At 35.8% G+C, this 13743-nt stretch overlaps 1 protein-coding gene across 9 annotated transcripts in view; it reads right to left on the reverse strand.

Annotated features, from left to right (window-relative positions):
• The window catches only part of DACH1 (dachshund family transcription factor 1), a 353685-nt gene that overhangs the window by 25676 nt on the left and 314266 nt on the right, over window positions 1–13743 (reverse strand). For 7 of the 9 annotated variants that reach the window (XM_038146617.1, XM_038146585.1, XM_038146492.1 and 4 more), the window contains 2 exons: window positions 10990–11133; window positions 10453–10521 (listed from right to left, as the gene is read on the reverse strand). In XM_038146617.1, coding sequence (XP_038002545.1) covers window positions 10453–10521; window positions 10990–11133 — 213 coding nt within the window. Of the gene's footprint in view, window positions 1–6411; window positions 6479–10452; window positions 10522–10989; window positions 11134–13743 lie in introns of all 9 variants that reach the window. The other 2 variants (XM_038146708.1, XM_038146404.1) reach the window with 1 other exon arrangement.

Genomic DNA, 13743 nt, shown 5'->3' on the forward strand with positions numbered 1-13743 from the left:
GATGAATGAAAATTAAAGTCAAAACAATTCTATATAAAGCCTCTGGAGCACAATGTGGGGTCTTTTTAATATTCTTACTGTCAGAATTTTCCCACTTGACTTTGTTCATGCTTAGTCATTAATTCTACATACAGTTTCTTTAGAAGTGAACTAAAGCACCACGTTGGAAGAAGATCTGATTGATTAGCCATTCATCTCAGTAGAGAAGTCAGGAACATATCTGATTTTCATAATCTCCATATATATACAGCTATAAAATGAGATGTAAATTGCAATAGATAGCAATTTCAAATAAAATGTGAACAATTTTATGTTGAGTATATGTTGAGAGAGTAGAACAAGAGTACTTTGCAACAAATATATAACTGTATATTCACTCTGTGCCTTTCCTTTGCTTTTTGGGTAATAGGTAATAGGATTATGTACCTTGAAGTTTAAAGGTGTAGCTAACAATGACCTATGAACACTGTGAAACAATTGTCTATTTATAGGTTACTGCCTGCAATCAATATCACCTTCTGTTTAAGTTAATCAATGTTGTCTTTAATTGATTAGCTTGGGTTGAAAACCTGCCAAAGTGCTGACTCCTGGGCAGGTGGATAGGGAACTTACTTATTGCTGTTTGGTTTCCATGCATTGTAAGATAATTTCAGTATTTATCCATGCTCAATGAAATATGAAACAAAATAAATCTTTAATGTTTATTTCCTCATCAAGTTGTCCAGTATCAACAGTAAAAGACAGATGAACTAGCAAGAGATGTTTTAAATGTCTACTATAGAATCTGGGTTTAAAAGCTAAACTATATTGGATAGTCTGTCAAGCCAAAAAAATCAGTAAAACAAGTGTCTTTAAAACTTGTGAGCTGGTAAAGCGAGTAAAGCTTAGGGGAAATAAAAAAAATGTATAAAATAGTGTGCATAGAGAGAGCCAAGCTCTTTCTAAAATGCATAAAAATTAAGAGAACCTATTTTCGGAGATGTATCTTCTGCAACAGTAATGAAATTCAAGGTGGTGCACACAGATTAATGTTGTTATTTATTATTATGTATATAATTTCATTGAAGTGAATAGCACTGTTCACATGAATAATAAGTGCATGACCCTGACATTAATACAAGGTGTTACACAGTGAAGTCAAAAAGCAGCTGAAGTTTAAGGCACTAATCAAAAGGAAAATGAAGCATTATTTGTTACTGCAAATAAGGACAGTGTTGAACCAGCAAATATTTTATGAAGACTGAACAAAAATAAAATGGAATCAGGTGGACTATCCAAAGGGAGTTAGTAAGGCAGCTCCACTAAATGTCACTGAGGGTTAGACACTAATATTTTAACGGTGTCTCACCATTCAGACCATCACTAGGTCTGAAAATAAATTTTCTTTTGAGCTTAAAAAAGACAAAAGAGAAGAGCAATGCAGAAAACACGCTATCCTTTAGCTTCCATAATTGAACAGTGCATGTGCATACGTTTTCAGCAATGCACCAATTTGTTTGAAAAACTCTGACATGCAGAGAAGGATCAATAACAAAACAGCAGATATCACTCCCCAGTGGGTCACTACAATGGCTTTGCTCCATTCTGTTCTCTTTCCCACATGTTTCTGTTACCTCAAATCACTACTTTTACCTAGACAGGTGCTAGAATAACCCAAAGGAGAACAGTCACATTACAGAGACAGTCTTGTCTTATGTCTGTAGTTAACCAAAACTGTAGAGACTGAAACCAGTTATTTTACTGATCTTTAGAAATATTAAAAATGGAAAATTTAATGAAAAAACCTGAAAATCAGGCAAAAAAGAAAAATGCAAAATCTATATGTCAGATTGCTGAAAGTCACATTTTCACAAGACATGCTATTTCACATTGGCAGGCCTTCAAAGTGCTTCTTGACTCCTAAGCTGAATAAAAGAATTTTTATTGGCCAATTAAATGGAAATTATTAGGTTCTTTGCTTGTTTGTTTTTTTGGAGGGTTCTTTTGTGGGTTTTTGTTTTGTTTTGTTTGGTTTGGTTGTTTGTTTTTTTAATCGGAACTAATGGAATAACAGGCTAAGTGGCCTAAAAATCACAGAAATGTTCATCTCCAAACAAGTCAGTCCACTGTTTTGTCATTGCTGCTTCACAGAACCTTTCTGTATTTCAATGGGTCTAGAATAGTCAGCTGTTTGTTTCCATAAACAGCCTAGCTAAGTAGCAGATGTTTCCTTGGGCAGTTATTCAACATATCTAGAAAAAAAAAATCCCTTTGCCTTCCAGGCTTCTGACAGCTTTGTTTCCAGCTCCTGACTTCTTTTCCCTGCTGAAATGTTCAACCTTTATAACAGGCCTGTACAACAGGTGGGCTGTGGGTCTCTTGCAGTTTGAAAAACCATTTGTTTGGCCCTTCAGCTGCTGAGAAGCATCATGTACTGTTTGATTTGCCCAGCTGCCAAGAGGCAGCAACAAGATGTCCAGCAGAAAATGCAGATCTCCTGGCTTGTCACTGATCCCTCAGAATGCATGCGCCTCCTAGTCAGCCAGCAGCCACATGGCTCCAGACCATAGACACACATTGCCTTGCAGGTCAAGGAAGTGACATATTAAGAAATATTTGGGATATTCCGAAGTAGTACTTGGCAGGGGAGGAGGTGAGACAGAGGTGGAAGGAAAATGAGAAAGCAACAATAGGGGGGAAGCTGAAACAGTGTTGAAATGGGTCGACAGAGAAGAAGGAATGTCACACGTGAAAATGAAAATGTATTTTCATTCTGCAAATGACCTGATACATTCATTTGAGAATTCTGGCTCTATACTAAACCCAAGCACCTTTCTGCTAGAAGTCCCATGCAATAATAAGTGAGTAACAACAAATCCACAGTACTTAGAAAATGGTGATAAAACCAGAATAACTGATGAGCAAGTGTCAATCGAATACAAAAGCAGAATTTACAAGTTGATACACATAGAGAGACATTTAGCAGTTCCAAGAGTTTTAATAAGGAAAAAAAAGCAAGAAAAATCTTTGTAAAATACATAAAGAATCAGATTCTTATGGTTCAATCAATTAATACTTTGGAGAACATATGGCCACTGTTTTACATGGCATTATACAGATGGATGACCTCGTCCTTAGGCAGCTATGGATGCAAATGGAATTGCTTTTGATAAAGGGGGACGTGGAAAGGAACAGACAGAAAAGCAGAGATAGGAGATAGAAGCTCTAAGAGAAAGATGCAATTCTTGAAAGGATTCTGAAGATAAAAGAAATGTACTGGTCATCACAGTCAATATCACGCAGAAAATAAATAAAGGAAAGACTAAAGAGAAGATATCATAGTTAAATGTGCTGCAAAGAATAGTGATGTCTCTGGAAAAGAAATACATGTTCTGTCATTTGAGGATATTGAAAACTATTTTTAAAAAATCATTAGTTAATTTGAGAGTAGCTGTGCACTGGAAAATGTATCCTCTCTACGATCAGCAGCCAACAGTAATCTTCTCTAAGTCTACAAACATGAACTCATAAAAATACTCAAGATTTACTGAAATTAGGACAAGTCTGATGTGATCAGAATTGGAAATAAGGACAGAAAATGTGACTGGGGGTGTGACTGAGACTGGCTAAATACATACATAGAAACACAGAAACCAGGGCACTGGAAGACACTGAGAAATAAAGTACTAAAAATGACTGGCTGACAATAACTGAGACTGAAGTTGGGGGACTGAATTATTTACATTAATAGACAAGAACAGAGCCCAGTGGTTGAGAATACAAGGAAAGAGGGGAGACAGAACACAGATAGGGCAAGAAAGTCAAGCAAAGTCATGTGAGGCTTCTTAGAAGGAAAAGCCATGGTAAGTAACTGGACATGTGGCATACAGATAGAACGTTATGAGTCAATATTGACACATCTGGATCTTGATTAGCAAGAATATTAGGCAGAAGAAGTCAAAACTTTCGAGGCTAGAATTATGACTGGATATAAAAAGAAAATTGCCTGTAAAGGTGTGAGGAAAAAAGGTTCAAGAAAGAAATTAGAAAATTTGGAAGTTGCTATTGACATTGATAGAAAACCCAGAAATGAGGGAGAGCCAAGAAAAAGAAAGCTTGATGGAGACACTGTTACCAAGAGCACACAATATATCCCAAAATTATCTTTATCTCAGCAAGTATTTTTAAAACTGCCATAGCAAAATGGTCATTCCTTAGGCCACACTGCTCAGATTATGGTATTACAGTTTATCAGTTGCTTGGTTAGCTTTATCATTGTGAATCTTAAAATTCAATTCCATATGGTTTTTAGATGTTGTCTCACAGTGAAACTTCTGAGTGGTAGTTTCCTTGTTAAGAAGACAACACTAGGAGATGGTTACCTAGGACATTAGTGAAGCAAAGCCCTCAGCTGTTAGGAAATGTCAAAATTAAGATTTAATATATGGAAGAAATTTATATAATAATTTACAACTATTCTGTAAAGCATGATGTCTAATTATGGAAATATTATACATAAACCAAGTTATATATAAAGCATTACAAGACACACTGACCATTGAAGATTAAGAAAATATTGGATAGATATCCCTTTATTCACCTATATTTTTGTCCCCTGCACTGAATGAGACAAGGTACTGTGAAAAATACAGTATCTAATCACATAATTAAAGATTGTATCATCACACACACACAGACAGCTGAACAAAGGTGCGGAAGACAACCTTAATTCTACCATTTACTAATTTTGGAATACTTGACTTCACAGCCTTGATAATGGCCTTTTCCAATAAAGTTTTTGATCTCATAAAAAATATCATCACATATTTCCACACACTTTTGTCCAAGATTTATGTATCAGAAATAGAACTGTGTGCAGTAGCTTCACAGAACCGTCAAAAGTTCCTTTTCATTGTGGAAGTCCTTCAGATACTCATCTTTCAAACACAAATATAACAAGCAAGAATCAAGGACTATCAGTTGCTGAGATTATTAAGTGGATTTTGCTTGTTGAAAAATAGATTAAGCAAGTTTCAAACCAATGCAGAAACAATTTAGGTTACATTTCAGGGCAAAAGACAAAAGCTGTATATAAGCAATTTTTATTAATGTGGAGGGCAACTGCAGGGCAGCTTTCCCCTAATATTTGGGCAGCAAAATGCACACTTGCAATGGGCAAATTTAAATCATAATTTCTTTCTTGTTCAGTAGGTTCATGCAAAAGAACCTCATACATGACCAGTGTGCTGAGTTGCTGTTATTTTCTTTCTCTTTTCCTGGATCTGTTCAACGTCTCTATTTCCTGCCTTGTCCTTTCTAGGAGGGGAAAAAGACAGATGGCCCTGGAAGATTTTGTGGGCATGGTAGCTGAGTGGGTCTTTTTCTTACACCATAAAGGTATAAACTGAAACCACCTAGCATTACACTTAACTGAACTGTTAATATGAGCCTAGAGAAGAGGTGGAGAACTGAAGAAAGGGAAGATGTCAGTGGGAAAGGGCTTAGAAAGGGTAACTTCATTTTGCTAAGGGACAGAGAGAGTAGATAACAGACACATTTGAAGAAAGGCTGATAATGTGCTAGAAGGAAAAAATAATACTTGCAGCAGAGTAAGGAACTGAGGTGTGAAAATTTGACCAATGGACAAGGAGGATAAATTTTCTGCTAGAGGAGAATGCATAGCTGAGGAAAAAACTGACTGAGAGTGAGCAGGATGGAAGAACTTTGAGAACACAGAAAATGCAAAGGGTCTCTTGCAACAAAAACAAACATTTGGGGTAAAAAAATAGAACTGAGAATTCAGGAAACTGAGCAAGGTAAGAAGACTTAGGAGAAAATGACAGAGCTGATTTCAGGAGTGGCCGGAATGACAGCATGCAGAAGTTGGAAATTATTTGGAGGAAAGCAGAAAAGGTACAAGCTGAGACAATTGCTAGTAAATTTGAAGTAAATGGAAAAGACAAAAAATAGCAGCATGAAAGAGGGAAAATTTGATTAATCTTCCTCTTTTTACCAACGACAGCTTTGGGACAACAGCACAAAACCATTTGTGAGCAATTTGGTAGGAGGAACACATTACAGGAACATGACAAGGAAAGAATAGACAGTGGTGAAGATGGTGCAGAACTAGAATACTTTTAGAGGATTTTAGATAATGTGTGCGATTGGTGTTTAAATAGAATGAAAATGAAGGTACAGGACCTAGGAGGGAAACTACTAGGAGATAGAAAATTGGGAATGTGGAATATATAAAGAGGAAAAGAAAACATAATAATGTAGGCAGGCAAATACATGGTAAGTAAGCAGATGGAGAAGAAAATTCAACGGAAATAAGAAAGTAAAAGCGGCAGTAAATGTCATTGTTCTAGTGCTTAGTAAGAGGTCTGTTAACAAAACAGTATATAAAAGTCAAACATTATCTTTGTATGGTACCTTTTTGTGTGGGATGAGGGGGTCTTGGGAAACCGGATTGGGAGCTAGGCATAGGCATCTAGTGAACCTACAATATGTATGGAGAAGAGGATAATCTGCTTTATTATTATTTAAAACAGAAGCAAAGAAAACATAAAAAAATCAGTGTCTTCACCAGTTCCTAATAGCTTAGTATCTCTTTCTATCGCTCAAAAAAATACATAAGTACATCCGAGACCCAAATTTGAATTATTTATTATGACTATTTGTTAACATTTTACGGATTTTGCAGCAAACTGTTATTTACTCAGTATTTAAAAAGCTCAAACACAACCCTAAAATATCCTGCAATGCTTCTTTTTATAGTCTTGTATTCAAATTCCTTTTTATTATTGCTCCCATTTTACAAAAGACTTTACATGCACTAAAAGTGAATCTAAATGAGTGCTACACGACGAAAAAATAGAACAGAACATACCCCCTTATTGACAAATGCAATTATCTTCTACGCTTAAATTAGTTCTATTCCTTACTCTTCAAAGTGATACTTAAAAATAGCAACATTAGATATAACTTCAAGTTGACAAGTATCCATTTATTTATAATAAATAGTAAACAAAATCTTTAGTTTTAATTATTATTTTCTTGCATAATTTTTTCTTAAATGCTGAAATTACACTTTGTATTTCAATTATATCACTTCCCTACAGAGCACTGAAGCTTTCCTACCTTTGTTTGCTTAGTTATAAAACTACATAGCATGCTCAACACAGTAAATTGAAAAATGATTGTGAATAAAAAGACTATTACCCCAGGCATGCTTAGATACTGAGACACAGATATATTTTTGAGAGGACTAAGAAAGTATTACCCTAGTAAGAATTTTTTCCCCAGAACCTGAAAGATGCAAGAGGTGGTATTATATGTTTAACTACGGAATATACTGTATATAGAATAATAGTATATAATAAATATTTGTGTATGATACTTCTTCTGTAGTGCATACCAAAGTATAGGAAATATCAATTACAAATAAAATGTAAGGACACAACTGAAGTTTTGTACAATTGTGACAATATGGTCTTTGTTGCCCCAAACAAAATCCAAGAAAGTACTGGAAAATGTTTCAGCCACTGGAAAGCTTTTGTAGAGTTTTGCAGATAAAGGGCCCCAACTGTACTGAGCATGCTTTATTCCAGTGCTTCAGGAATGAAGCGATTCTTTCCCTGCAATTCTTTCTCCTCACTCCTGCCTACAATTGTCATGCTAAATTCTGAAATTGGAACAGAATGCTCTTAGTGCTTCCCTCCCTGATATCCAGGCGGGTACATGAAAAGGAACAGAAATGTACTGAAACCAGTAGGGAATGTGAGCCTGACCGGGGAGACAGGGGAAGCAGACACTACAGATGGAGATGGGTTTTGCAACAGGGAAGGCTGCTAACAGGGAATGTCAATGCAGTCCTTGGAATGACCGGGTAAGGGGAGGAGGCAACAGGAAGGGTCAGACAGAGCCAGGGGGTCACGGAAGGAGAACGAGCTTGTAATTAAGGAAATAATCAGGGTGGCATGAAACTAAGTGCAGAAGAGTATGATGGTAGAATATGAAGTCGGGGGGAAAAGAAGAGCAATGTAATGTAGAGCAATGAAAAGTGTTACATTAGCAATTGACAAAAGGTGGGATTGGAAGGAGCAGGAATAAAGAAGAAGGAACTGGGACAGATAACACAGGGATACATAGCTAGGGGCACACAGAGAAAAGGGAGTTTATGGTGAAAGGAAATCCTCCTTCCAATATTGGAAATGAACACAGAGTCCTGACATTTGGCATGACTTGCCTGCTATTAACTGTTTCTTAAACTATTTCTGAAGCCTGCCACCCTATAATGATTCACATTGATTTACATTGTACATTACATTGACTGATTTACATTGACAATATGTTCCTACTGTTACATTTGTGTGGTAGGTTTACATAGTGCAGTAGATCTGAAAATTCTGAACTGCTGTATGATGATTGAGCTGAATACATTAAACTGAAAGAGATGAAAACTGTACTTCTTCCTTCTTCTGTCCGTTTTCTTAAAACCCCTCTGCTTTAGTTATATGTCGAGAGTACAAAGTAGATACAGGAAATGTCAGAATTAAGGTTGCCTTTGAAATATGATTCAATATCACGATCAGAAAATATCATGATCCGGTCTTGAACTAAATAATCATCTGTGGATTTTAGTTTTGCTTTTAATGTGTATCACCTGGGACAGATGAATCAAGGAAAAGGCATTACTGGGAATGTCTCCTGTAAATACTTGATTTCACTTATTGCAAAAATGGAAATATATGAAATGAGCAGAAGATAGCTGGGAAAGAATGCACAGTCATTGTTCAAAAGTTGAAGTGTTATTCCTATATAGTTTGGGATAAATCCTTCAGAATACATGCTCTCAAATTTGTGCTGCTCATATTATAAATATCCAACCTTATATTTCAGCCTGTGAGCAAGACCAAATTCAACAGGAACAGTGATTTGATTACACCTGCATGCTTCTGCCAAAAATGCAAATTATTCTGAAAAATTAGGTCCTTGATACTTGACAGTTAAGCAATATGTCATCTTAATCTGTATTTTACTCTGTTTCCCAGCTATCAAATTGGAATACTCCAAATTTCACTTCCTTGCAAGAATGTTCTGAAGATGGAGCAATTAATATTTGCAGTGAGTACAAGTACTGCAGCGACCAGTGCAGCAGCATGGCCTCCTAAGAAATGAGAAGTCTGTTTTAGCATCAAAAGAAGTAACAAAATGTCTGGATTATAACAAAATGAAATAATGGCAGAATTCTTACTAAATTAATTATAACAAATGGTGCTTTGAATACTGTGTATGTTTTACAGGAAGGAAGGCAGGATTCTGGGGTAACAGACCTCATAACATGTATTCATTTCCCAGGCAACATTTAATCTGGCATATTCCAACTTCTGTGTTATTGACTCTGCAGACATAACTTGCTTTAAATGTCTTTGTTTGTGTATGTGTGTTTGTCTTTCATAAGAACTTATTGTATCTTTGGTATTTGTTTATATGTTCAATTCGTTAAAAGCTTCTTGACTTTTTATTTTGTTGTTACAGACTCCTTGTGGCACACTAGCAACAACTCCTTGGAAGTTAGGAAATGTGATTAAATAACACACAGAAGATGTCAAATGATACTGTTAGGATGATTGACTTCAAAATGCAAAATAAAGGCAATTGAGTGTGATTACTGGAGCTAATCTTTTTAGGCTTGCCTCTGAAAAATGCACCTTCATTTAGCATTGAAAACAATTGCTATTTTTATTGCTTAGTATTCATGTAAGTAGATTTAGCCTGTTGATACGAACAGATATTATAACATAAATACTATCTTCAAAATTTGCTCTTTACTAATATCTTGATGTTTGCAATGTATATATTCACTTAGATTCACAGGGGAAGTAATATGGCTCTCTTTAGTATTTCATGTATAATTTACTCAGCAGATTTGTTTTATTAAAATGTAAATAATGGGATGTGGTAAATGAAAATTCCAAGATGGGAATAAACAGCTTATTTATTGTTAATGCTCAGAGTAGCTTATTGAAACACACCTTTCAGTAACTGCCACTGACTATTAGCTATGAAATTCTCATCATGCCTTGAATGTTACCCATTAGGTTTAGCCATTTGTACAGTTAAAAGGCTCAAGATGTTTCAAATATACCTTTAAAAACATTATTAACTCAAATCAAACTACACATATTCACAAAAACTGCATTCAGCATGTCTGAGATTCAAAACAATACTGCTTCAAATTAATTATTCTTCTTTAATTGCTCTGTATAAACAAAAATGACCTATTAATTTAAAGAAAATCTATCAGCACAGAATGTATTCTCTCTTATAAACAAGCAAGATGAACTTGACCTTGTTTGAACTTGTTTTGATGTGGCCCAGATGGTAGGCTACATGCTTGAATAGCAGTCTAAAGCTGAGGAAAAACTCATATAGCAAGATCTAGATTTATAGCCTTTTGCAAATTCCTACCTTGTATTGTCCTTTCAGCATCTGTTCTGCCCCCGCTGCGGTCAGCTTCTATCTCTGGGGTCAGAGAGTCTAGAAAGATAGAAAGGTAAGACTGACACATATTTCATTTGATTCTTATAGCCCTTTTTACAACCTGTTACTCCAATGCTGAATTACAATACAATCAACCTTTGTCAGTTTTTTTAATGTTGAACAATGACTGGAGGCCAGGACAATTTTTTGTTAGACTCGGAAGATTAATGAGCAATAGATTTTTCAAGCATAAAGGGGGGGGAGAAAAAAAGGAAGAAAAAAATTGACTTCTCAAGCTAATAATATAAAATTGTCCTAGTTTGAACATTCTCTCCAGTGAGTTTATTTGCACATACTGTATAAAGTAACAAAGCAATAAAGATAGGGGTATCATTTGAATGAAGGAAAGAAAAGAGCTTTTCCTTTTTTTCCCTTTCCCTCATGTTATAGATTTTTTATATAACAAGATTATTTTGGCACATAAATTGGAAGTTAATGCGACGGAGGCAAAAATTGGCTTCTTACCATTTAGGACCCTGAGACTATCTGTTGAAGCTGCCTGTTTCAGTGTTTGCTCTGCTTGCTCTCGTCGTTTAGTCTCAAATTCAAGTGCTTCCTGCAATTTCCTCTTTGCCTTCTTTTCCTTCTTTAGCCTTTTCTGAATTATTGCTGTGAAAGGAAAATAACATCAGTGCACTCCAGTTTGGATCAGAAACTTGACTGCACGATGACCTATTAAGGGTCCTAAGAAACACTGTAACTGAGATGTTCATATAAACTGATTAATGGCACAATAACCATTACTTGAAATTTGTTGGAATCACCCTGGAATATTCCAAATGCTACTGTTCTATATGACAGTATTGAAAACTGTATGTGTCATCAAGCAATGACTTTTTTTTTAAATAAACAGCTGAGAATCTGTGAATCTTCAAATCAGAAAACCTCGAAAACCAGCAATGGAATGTACTTTTTGAATCATGTGATGTAGATAAACCCCTGTCTCTAGAGGTGAGGGGGTTTTCAGAATTAATTTCACCATTTCTGTTTTTCATAGCACAGTTAATAGACACACGGTGATGGAGTTCTTGCCTCCCTTCAGCTTCTCTTGCATAAGAGGGGGATCCATGTGCCTGGGTCCTGGGCAGCCCCCACCCTGCTCTAGTCCTCATTTCTTGGGGAAAGGCCCTGAGACTTCTGACTCCTCTCCAAGCTCTGCTTCCTGCAAGCCATCTGACCTCTTGGTGCCTGGTCTCTTCCCCATATTTATTTCTTTTCCACATTTCCATTGTGTCTTTCCCTTTTCTCTTTCTTGCTTTCTGTTGATGCCTGTCCCATCATCCATCTAACCTTGAAGAACTCAAAGCAAATCCTTTATGGTGTTGGATCCTCCAGTCGAGTAAATATTCTTTGTCAAATGTGAGGGAAGATGTTAGTAAAGAAATGAGCATTTTGAAATTAAATGTAGAAAGTCCTTATGCAGTAAAAAATATTTTCCTTGAATTTCTTCAGCTTAAGCTCTTTAAGAAAAGGATGGCAAGTCCAGTATGGGACTTCATCACAATTTTCTTTTCTATGTTACCAGTGAGAACTGTTAGGTTTGCATGTCAAGATCTATCTAGCCCTGTATCTCACTGCAAAGTAACCTCTGGCATATGCCTAGGAATGAATGCTGGAAAATACAAAAAAAATACTTCCACCAGTTCATACTCCCCAGGGACAGTAGACTGTGATGGTGGTATCATTCACAAAATGCAAATAATGAAACTTTTAAAGGGAACTGTCATTGTTATTACTCTTTAATTCATATGCTAAGAAGAACCACCTTTTAGATGATCTCGTATATTTTGTGCTGCTATACAGAACTGTTCAGGCACAAAATTAACATAAGCACATATCCTGTAGTCAACTACATAATTCACATCCCAGACTTTGGAATTTCGGTTTTTTCTCATTTTATACAACACCAACTACTTTACAGGCTAATTAGCTCATACTATCAAAGAACATCTAGCATCTATACAAAGGCTAAACTAAATACATTTTGAATCATTGCATGGTTTTAATGTTTTCATTATAAGTACTTTGAAAGTGATTGCAATAAATGAGAAGGAAACATATGTTGCTTTCTGAATTAAAATGTCATCATGGCTGACACATTGTAGATGTGACTACAGCAGTCAGAGCCAGAATTAGCAAACCCTTACTGTGTAGCTGCTCACAGAAGAGATATTATCCTACTTTCACCAGTTGATGAGACACATCCCACAGCCTTAGGAATCGCTAATTGGAAAATTTTTAAAAGAAGGAAGGAAACAGTACAGTAAATAAGCAGCTCTGCAGAACATACAGTAGCAGCTGTGAATCCAACAGTCCATAAAAAAAAAGGCAAAAATACTCATCTATAGCCACTAAACAGAATTATATTTGACTTGTATTAACATGATGAGCAAAAGATAGATAGATAGATAGATAGATAGATAGATAGATAGATAGATAGATAGATGTTGCCTAATGCTGAAATGCCCTTCCCATGAAGGGTTTGACCTTTATGTGACACAGTGGCTTGTGTTTCTATGCTATAGCTTTTAAGTGTTTTTCAGTATTTTCATACCTAATCTCTTCACTTAGCAGGGAAGCTGGTACATTTCTCCCTTCTTGCTCATGCTTCCATTAAGACATGTGAAACTTTCTTTAAGACATGACACTTGCTATTTGAAAAACGAATAGTAGGTAAAGGCTCCTATGCATTTTTCTGCCTTTAATTGAAGAATAAATTTTCACAATAATTACAACCTGGCCTTATTTTTTCTCTCTTACTTCGATCTGTTTATTTGAAAGAATAATCCATACTTTTCTTTCTTTTATACAGAAGTATCCACTAGCAGAGATAGTAATCCTCATTATATTTTGTTTGCTGCATACCACCATTAACTGCTCAAATTCATTCCTCTTTGGTCTGACTGTTTTCCCAGTGCAAGATTGTCATTAGAGGGATGCATATAGAAAAGCAGGTAATGCATCATGCTGAAAATAATATTGCCAATTATTTCAGTAACCTGTACACAGTAAGAGACACTCCCATGGGGGTTTTTTTTCTGACACACAACTTTGAGTGAAATTCTTTTTGCTTAATTTTATCTTTTCAAAACACCTATGTCTAGCACAGCCTTGTCAACCATGTGACCACTGGAGTTAAAAGGAAGAGAAAGAAGTCTTCACAGTGCAATTGGCCCCACCTACCTATCTGAGAACAGGCTATAAAAGTTTATTTTTTTA

This window comes from Motacilla alba, chromosome 1 (assembly GCF_015832195.1).
Source record: "Motacilla alba alba isolate MOTALB_02 chromosome 1, Motacilla_alba_V1.0_pri, whole genome shotgun sequence".
Classification (NCBI taxonomy): Eukaryota; Metazoa; Chordata; class Aves; order Passeriformes; family Motacillidae; genus Motacilla; species Motacilla alba.